The sequence below is a fragment of the Engraulis encrasicolus genome, chromosome 17 (genome assembly GCF_034702125.1).
Source record: "Engraulis encrasicolus isolate BLACKSEA-1 chromosome 17, IST_EnEncr_1.0, whole genome shotgun sequence".
Lineage (NCBI taxonomy): Eukaryota > Metazoa > Chordata > Actinopteri > Clupeiformes > Engraulidae > Engraulis > Engraulis encrasicolus.
In genome coordinates this window covers 3,605,661-3,614,674 of record NC_085873.1, presented here as the reverse complement: position 1 = coordinate 3,614,674, position 9,014 = coordinate 3,605,661, and the positions used below count along the sequence as shown (strand labels likewise).

The 9,014-nt window shown below is 44.4% G+C and overlaps 1 protein-coding gene across 2 annotated transcripts in view; it reads right to left on the bottom strand.

Moving 5' to 3' along the window:
• Positions 1–977: 977 nt before the first annotated feature.
• Positions 978–9,014, bottom strand: part of rhot2 (ras homolog family member T2) — a 28,156-nt gene continuing 20,119 nt past the window's right edge. The window contains exons 14-20 of one of the 2 annotated variants that reach the window (XM_063221567.1): positions 8,976–9,014; positions 8,098–8,231; positions 7,142–7,222; positions 6,724–6,846; positions 6,165–6,358; positions 3,749–3,790; positions 978–2,245 (exon numbers count right to left, since the gene is read on the bottom strand). The exon at positions 8,976–9,014 is cut by the window's right edge and continues 62 nt beyond it. In XM_063221567.1, the coding sequence (XP_063077637.1) occupies positions 2,128–2,245; positions 3,749–3,790; positions 6,165–6,358; positions 6,724–6,846; positions 7,142–7,222; positions 8,098–8,231; positions 8,976–9,014 (731 nt within the window). In that variant the 3' untranslated portion in view covers positions 978–2,127. The remainder of the gene's footprint in view (positions 2,246–3,748; positions 3,791–6,164; positions 6,359–6,723; positions 6,847–7,141; positions 7,223–8,097; positions 8,232–8,975) is intronic. The other variant, XM_063221568.1, reaches the window with a different exon arrangement.

The window sequence follows — 9,014 nt, the reverse complement described above, 5'->3', positions numbered from 1 at the left end:
GGACGGACCGCCCTAAAGACGGACGTCTGGCCACCCTAAGCCCCCTAATATGGAAAGTGTACACTGTGCCAATAAATTAGTTCGTGGATTACTAAATGTATCCAAGAAGAACAGGCAACATACTGCAAGAAGCATAGAAGTAATCATGGAAAGCAAGAATTACAAATGCAGGACATTTCAATGCATCTTGAAGTAAACCAATTATGAATTATGTTTTAGTTTACTTAACTTTATTCAGTCATTTATTTTATTTTGCTAATTTTGTCTCCAAGTTACCACAGCACGCCCTTGCGCCCCCCACTTTAAATACCACTGATCTAGAACTGATTACAGTGGCCATGGTGGGGGTTGTGGAACCATACTAATAATGCAGTTTGGTGTGGGGAGCAGCCAACAGATGCACAGAGAAGTAGTTTAGTAGTGTAGTACAGTAGGGACTAAAATTAAGTGCCCCTGCATAAAAACACGTTTCGGCTTTTTAAAAAATATATATTTTTAACACTGCCCTAGTGTGTGGGAGAAGAAAGTGGGGAGTGAAGGGTTTAGTTTGTTGTGGCAAACTGTTGAGGCCTTTGGGACACGTTAGCCCATTATCATTAGCCCAGCCCTGACCTCACAGAATAATAATCATAATCAATAATAACCATGCACTCTCGGTTTATTCATGTTTTTACATGTTTTAATTTCTACATGCTGTTACATTGCTGACACTACCCTTGACTTCTCACTCAGTAGGCCTACCCTCCACCACAATTTCTTGTCCAGCCCTTTCCAAGATCCTGGCCATTCTAGAGTGGACATGGTTTATTTCAATAAAAGTATTTTAACATATTAAAAAAAATATCATTCCAAAAAATTATGCGACATCAGCAGACACCTTACAACACAACATTACCTCCCAATTAAACTCAGTGTCACACATTCACCTACAAGCACGGACACACGCACACAGAAGACAGAGTCCACACTTGTACATATCCAGTCTTGCTGTTTATTTGGTCTCCTCAGAGTTTGACCCTTCTGTTTTTCCGTAGTAGGGTGAAATTGAAATCCAGGTCCCCAACTAAAACACTGGCATTAAGAGTCAGTCACTGTCCATTCTCGCTGATGCAGGCAAAAAACAAAAAGGAAAAAAAAATGATAAGGAAAAGCATATTCTTCACACACACACCCATTTCATTCATATATGCAAACACCCTCTCTCTCAGTATTTCTCAAACACACACACAGTCACACATCTATTGAATCTCATATGCCAGTGGAAGATATCGATAATAATGTGGATATGTTATCAGTCAATACATTTTGTGTATTTTTTTTTTTTGGCAAAGGCAATGTCCGGTCTGGAGGCCTGGGAGATCTTTTGATTGTTTTTTTTTTCTTCCTTTTCTTTTAGGGTCAGTTCAGAGGTCAAAAGTTTCATTCGCTGGCACTGGCCACCAGCCCCATGCTTCTCTCTGCGTCTGTACGTTTGTGTATCCCTGTGCACAAGTCTGGTTGAGGAAAAATGCCTTGTCCCATCCTCATCCATGCAGATGGTAACTTTCCAATGGTAGCCCCATGGACATCTGTCATATACAGTGAGCGAAGTAAGCACCTCTGTTCAGTTTAGCACAGTAAGGCAGAGAGAGAGAGAGAGAGAGAGAGAGAGAGAGAGAGAGAGAGAGAGAGAGAGAGAGAGAGAGAGAGAGAGAGAGAGAGTCTGTCCACTCATTCACTATGGAGGTCATTATACAACTTCAAAATGTTAATTAATATTGACTACACAGCGTGTCTCCAGTTTGTTGTTGTTGCGGACAAACGAATATTTATCGATTCAGTGACGGTCTGAAATATTGGCAACAGGGTGCACCTTAAGGATGTGGTTTGTCCAATACATAATGCACTATAGTGAACGAGTGGACACACTGAATTTGACCAGAATGAGTCAGAGAAAGAAAGAAACAGGAGAGAGAGAGAGAGAGAGAGAGAGAGAGAGAGAGAGAGAGAGAGAGAGAGATGGGGGGGAGAAGAGAAATAAATAAAGAAAAAAGATAGAAAGGAAGAGAGAGAGAGAGAAAGAAGGATAAAGATGGATAGAGTGAGCTTGATGGAGAGAGAGAGAGCTAGCGGAGGAGTGTGCTGTTGCTATTTGGGTCGGTTGAGGGCTCTGTAGAGGGCGAAACCCAGCACGGTGACCATGGCCGTGCCCAGAGCCATGCGCAGCCAGAACGATGTACTGCTCATCTCCGAACCATTCAGGTGCCTGGAGGACACACACACACACACACACACACACACACACACACACACACACACACACACACACACACACACACACACACACACACACACACACACACACACACACACACACAGATAGCGAGAGAGAGAACAAGAGTAAGAGACACACACACACACACACACACAGAAAAACAGGTTAGATCCCACCCAAAAAGATGCTGGGTGGCAATGTGTCTGTAATGTATATTCAATGCACAATCTTCATTATTAGTGTGGACACAATGCCACCAATACCTTACTAGTGTCTACGCCTGCTCTCATAGGTGTGCTACTCACAGCACTAACAGCAGGGGGAGCTAAAGGCACTGGTTTACCATAGACCACCAACGCACACAGTGGTTTGTCAATCCCATGTTCAAAAAAACAACAAAAACATGCCACTTTTGTCCTTTGCAGCAAAGGTTAAGGAGTAAAGAAGCAGCTGAACTTGCAATCTTAAATCTTCATTCCAATCTGCGAATTCAGAGCTGGTTGGTAGAAACAGCTGGTAGGGCTGTTTTTGGGGATTGGGAATGGGACTCTCAGTAAACTACAAAGCAAACGCCTCTGCTCAAGCATCCAAAAAAACACTGGCAATCCCCATCCTGCCAAAAATAAGAAATAGGATTCACTTTCTAGTAAATCGAAAACTAGAGCAAACTAGAGGAGCTCAGGAGAGCAAAATAGCAACATAGACATAATCATCAGATCAGAGTTGAAGAAGCGTTTTTAGACCAAATGCTGAAACAACTTTGAGCTTCAGAAAGCTGTCCAGCTGCATCATGCAAGTTTGCGGTTTTGACCAACAACATCTTCTTCGAAAGCTAAGCCTCTTTTTCTTTTTTGGCACAGACTGTTATTATATTACTGTTAACAGGACTAGGGAAATCAGAAGACAGAGCTGTAAAAAAAATAAAATAAACAAAAAACCCTTTGTGGTTGGACTGTAAACCGATGAATGTTTTCTTCCAAAATGTGCGCCCATTCAAAAATGGCTTCCAAGGATATGATTTTGTTGGACCAGTTTCTGGCGAAAACAACTACACTGTGCTAATTGGCCGGGAGTACAGGGAAGGAGAGGGAAAGAGAAGGCGGAGAACGAGGGGGGAGAAGGAGGAAGAGAAGGAAAGGGAGAGAAAGAGGTCGAGAATATATAAACAAAAAAGAAAGAAACAAAAAAGAAAGAGAGCACATAAGAGAAGAGAGAGAGAGAGAGAGAGAGAGAGAGAGAGAGAGAGAGAGAGAGAGAGAGAGAGAGAGAGAGAGAGAGAGAGAGAGGATGGAGGAGAAATACGGAGGAGGAAGAAAAAAAGAAGGGAGAGGGAGCGAATGAGCTGGCGACTGGCATTTCTGGGACAGCAAGCGAGCACAAAGCAAAAACACAAGAGGCAAGAAACAATTCTACGCCTGAAAAAAATCACAGCACCACTCCAATCCAAACTATTAGGACTAGTCTACTGATGAATGTTTAAATGTAGTAGCCTACTGTCTCACGGCTTCCACAGACCATGACCGGGACCTGTCCACCCTGCAAGGGTCACAACAAACATGTGTGTGATGTCAGATGATAGAGCTCTGCCTGGATATGAATCAGGGTCAGGATCTGGATCCAAGATTAAAGTCTACCCTCAGAGGCTCAACATAGAGGTTCTTCGAAACCTGGGGCCTTTTACGGATATACAGGTCCCCACGCTTAGGTATTTTGGTGGTTATGGACATTCTAAATCACCAGACAGAACATTCCATTGACTTTCAATGGGGTTTCATTTCTGGCAAATTAGAATGTCCATAACCACCAAAATACCTAAGCGTGGTATAGAATATGGGGTATAATGAAGAGGGAAGTGTGGGTCACCAGATCAAAGAACAAAAAACAGCTGACAGGTAAGCATCAAGGATATCTGGGCTTCCATAACCCTCATGCAATGCCACTGTCATTGTCTTCAATGTTTAACACAGTCAGGTCAGCAGTCTAACCCATGACTGCAGTTTTGAGTAATGAACCAGGCTGAGACTTTTTAAAGCCTCAGGACGCTTTAACCAGTGTTTAGAGTTAATTCGTTGATTTAGATGATTAGGTTAAAAGCTTGTTTAGACAACCTTTTCATGATATGCTAATTTTTTGAGATAGGAATTATGGGTTTTCATGCCAAAATCATCAATATTAAAACAATACAAGACCTGAAATATTTCAGTTGGTGTGCAATGAATCTAAAACACATGAAAGTTTATTTTTTTATCATTACATTATGGGGAAAAAAAAGAACTTTAACAAAATATGCCAATTATTTGAGAAGGACCAGTACAATCCCTCCCAAAGTCTTGGAAAAGCAAGACAAATTTTCTTCTTTGGGTTTGAGACTTTGAAACAAAAGTTCTGAATATTTTCTTCATACCTCTCTTTTGGTCTCAAATCCAAATGTCTTCGATGGATAACAAAAACAATACAATTTGGCTTAATGTTCCAGACCTTTTGTAGGGGACTGTAACTTTGACAAACTTACCAGATCACCCTCTTCGTAGTAAAAGGCAAATTATACACTTTGACTGTCATGGAAACGGACACCCCTCTCACGTGTTTTTGTATGTTTTTGTGTTTTGTTTTAATCTTCTCCCCAACAGGAATGTTGTGGGTGGGATATGGGTTTTAATGACTTTAAAAGATAATGTAATGGGCCTTGGCTGTGGCTGAAGCACTGTGCTGCTATGCCGCAAACCCGGGTTCGATTCTCGCCTAAGGTTGTTTCCTGATCCTCCCTCGTCTTTCTCTCACAATCCTGTCACTGACTACTGTCCTGTCAAAAATAAAGGCACATGTAGCCCAAAAGCATTTTAAAAAAAGAGAAGAGAGCGGAATACTTTCCTACATATCTTTTGAAATAAATCGTGCAGAAAAAAGAAAAAAGAAAGAAAGAAACAGGATCTGTATCTGACCACCAGTGTGAAGTGGAAATCTTGGCTCGCAGTCTGACACAGCCCCGCTACTGAAGTCTGAGGAACAGATGTCTTAAATTTGTCTCAAATTGTTCTTGGCTCAAAATATAAAGTGTCGAGTTTGGCTACGAGTTCGACACGAGGGGTTATTTTTGAGAAGCACAGATTATTGTGCAGTTACTGTAGGGGAGATAAAGGACTTGAATTATTTTTGCAGCCAACCGGCATGTTTTGCTTTTCCAGGTTTTATTTTAGAGGCCAAAGCCTTGACTGTAGTAGCTACCATATCAAAATCACATATGCAATGGTGTGTGCAAGTTTTGGGAGTTTGATATGTGTTTATGTACGTGTATGCGTGCAAAGGTAAAATTGGGGAGGGAGGGGATAGGTATGTATGTGTGTGTGTGTGTGTGTGTGTGTGTGTGTGTGTGTGTGTGTGTGTGTGTGTGTGTGTGCATTCTGACCTTGGCCTATTATTTTACATGTGTAAGTGTAATGTATGACATAGGACTCTATGATTCTAATCAGTCCTTACCGACTGCTATGAAATTTGCTTCCAGCACTATTTGGATCTGTAATGCTGCCCTATGATGAGATCCAAATAAAAGTATTAAAACTATGCGTGTGTGTGCGTGTGTGTGTGTGTGTGTGTGTGTGTGTGTGTGTGTGTGTGTGTGTGTGTGTGTGTGTGTGTGTGTGTGTGAGTGTGTGCGTGTGCGTGCATGCGTCCAGGTTTGCATCGGGGTCCAAAGGTAGAGAAGGGAAAGGTATGGTATTGTATGTGTGTGTAAGCATGGAAGCATTTATACATAGGGGCGTGTGTAGGTGGGAGCATATACGTACGGGTAAATGGCTGCCCATGCCAGTGTTTGTGTGTGTGTCTGTGTGTGTGTGTGTGTGTGTGTGTGTGTGTGTGTGTGTGTGTGTGTGTGTGTGTGTGTGTGTCTGTTCTCTGCTGGCATACGTACGGGTACATGGCTGCCCATGCCAGCTTGGAGTAGATGCGTGTGTCGGGGTGCGTGGTAGAGAAGGGCATGGGTGGGGGCAGGCGGTGCTTGTAGCAGAACTCGGCGGGCGTCATGCCGTACTGCTGTGCCACCTCCGGCTGGTCCACCTTACTGCTCACCAGCACACACGGCACACCACTGTCCATGTAGTGTTGCTGGAGGAGGAGGGGGGGAGAGGAGATGGGGAAAGGAGAGGAGAAAGAGAGAGAGAGAGAGAGGGAGGGAGAGAGAGAGGAAGAGTGAGGTCAAAAGTTTATTATACAATAGTTAGATCCGGTCAATTCATGTTGCAATATCTGATTGGATGAGAAGCGTTAGAAGAATGTGTCAGAACCTGTAATCTGTACTTTTTTTGTTCACTGGACCTTGTTTCTTTTTTTCTAGTGTAGAGGGAATTCTTGAAAATCGTGTACTTTCGGACACGTTTTTGGTGTTTGGCAGGGTGTTCAATATGGGCCTATATGGGTTCAATATGGGTTTCCAAACAACAATGGATACAAGTTGCGGTGGAGTATTATACCTTGTATATGCTGGCGCAGTAGCTGAATGACTGGGGGTCCGTGGTGTCGTACATAAGGCAGGCCACGTCACAGCCAGCATCAGACGCCTTCAGGAACTCCGTTTCAACGTCCACCTCAAACAACTGCCGTGCACGCACAGACACAGACACACACATTAAACAAAGAGACAGTAGCCTGACAGCAACACTTTCAGTGCATTCACTTCCGCGAAAATAGTGAGAGGAAGAGGAGTAGAATTGTGAACATGTCAGTGGTGAGGAAGGGAGGGAGTAGGAGGGAAAAGGAGGGAGAGAGAGAGAGAGAGAGAGAGAGAGAGAGAGAGAGAGAGAGAGAGAGAGAGAGAGAGAGAGAGAGAGAGAGAGAGAGAGAGAGAGAGAGAGAGATTGTGTTTGCATGCCAGAGTCGGGGGTTACTCACGATGAGGTGTTTCTCCTGGTTGGTGACCTGCACAGAGTTGACAGCGTAGGGAGAGCAGGCAGCCGAGGAGCAGTCAGGTCTCTGGAAACACACACACACACACAAACACAATCTCATGATCTAACCTCTTGCCCCCGCCTTTTGATTTTTTTTTAAATTAATAATCTTGCAAAAGTACAATTCAAAGGTAATGTCCTCATTGGCAATTGGGATGTTGAATGGGGATAAGCCCCCCAAAAGTTGCTGTGCTTTGGCTGCCTGCCAGTCGGGAAACTTGTTTTCTCCACAGAAAGAGGAGAGAAGCACAAGGCTACAAGCACAAGGCGAGGACGGGAGCTAGATAGATAATAAGGTGGACCTTTTGTAAGTTTATTATCACATCACAATCTCCAGGAGGGCTACCTGGGAGGTATTCCAAGAAGCTGGTTCAGATGTAAACCAGGTGAAGTTAACTTCAAAAGAAAGAAGTCTACCGCACACTTTCTTGACTTTATGCTCGTTTTATTAGAGCAAACAACGCGTTTCGCCTCAGTGCGTCATCAGGCTCGCTCAGGTAAGGTAAGGTCAGTTTAAGTTAACATTGAGGTAGTGGTAAATGATCTAAAAGAGGAGCCCAGAGTACTCATTTCCTTAAATAAATGACGCTTGCAGGGTATCTATTATTAGGTTTACCAGTTCCTGGTGTCACCTGGTGTTCCTGTTGTCACTTAACCACTTAACCTGGTGTCACTTCTTGGAATACCCCCTGGTGTTTGCAAGCACCGCGTTAGTGGCTCGGCTCCTGATCTACGGTATTATCTAGTATGTTTAACACTATCGTTCTTGGTGAGGGATAATTTCCTAAAGAGAGAATGTCGTCTCAGTTTTCCTCTCTCACCACAAAGTTTGGGTGAAGCTGCTCTCGCCAGTCATTTAATTGGTACGTATTGACGCACGCACGCACACAACCTACTCACCGTGAGGTTGTGGCGTCCGAGGAAGGCTTGTAGGAAGCTTGTCTTGCCCGTCCCGCGCGGCCCGATCACCTTGCACAGGAACACGGCCCGCTGAGTCTGGCCCTTCTCCAGGTCCAGCGCCTTCTCTCGACTCACTGAGCACACACACAGATGCACACCACTGGATTACCGGGCAAATAGACCAAGCGCGACGCGATTGAAGCCATAGAGAATCACTTCTGTGCAGCAAGAGCGATACGAGCGATTGAAGCGACTAGAGTATGTCCGTTACAAGCAGAAGGCGAAGCATTCCAACATTCCCATTGGCTGTGGTCACTGACCTCTATACAGTCATTGGCTGTCGCGGCTGGTCGCCGAATCGCGCCATAACTCATTAGCACAACATAGCCAGGAGTTCAACTACAAACTGACGCTCTCGTCACACGAATAGCCTCTTGTCTCCACAATCGCTCTTGTTGCGCGACTCAATACAAAGTCAATTACTTCCGTCGCTCGCCTCGCTCTTGTCGCGCTTCGTCTATTCGCCCGGTTAGAAGGCCTAAATACTAAATGTTAACTAATACACAAAAGGACTCTCTCTCCCCATCTGTGATGGCCGTGGTTTGGGAGTCCTGCTTGGTTTCATTCACACACACACACCTACATTGTCTCTCTCTCTCTCCCTCCCCATCTCTCTCCCCATCTCTCTCTCTCCCTCTCTATTCTGTCTCTGCCACAACTGTCCTCTCTCCGATGCTCTCTCTCTCTCTCTCTCTCTCTCTCTCTCTATGTTGTTCTCTCCTGTCCCTTTCTCTATCCTCTCCATCTCAATCCCCATCTCTCCCTCTCCCTTTCTCTCCCCCCCTCCTTCCTCCATCTCTCTCTCGCCTTCTCCCCACCTGTGATGGCTGTGGTCAGGGAGTCCTGTTCTGTGAGGA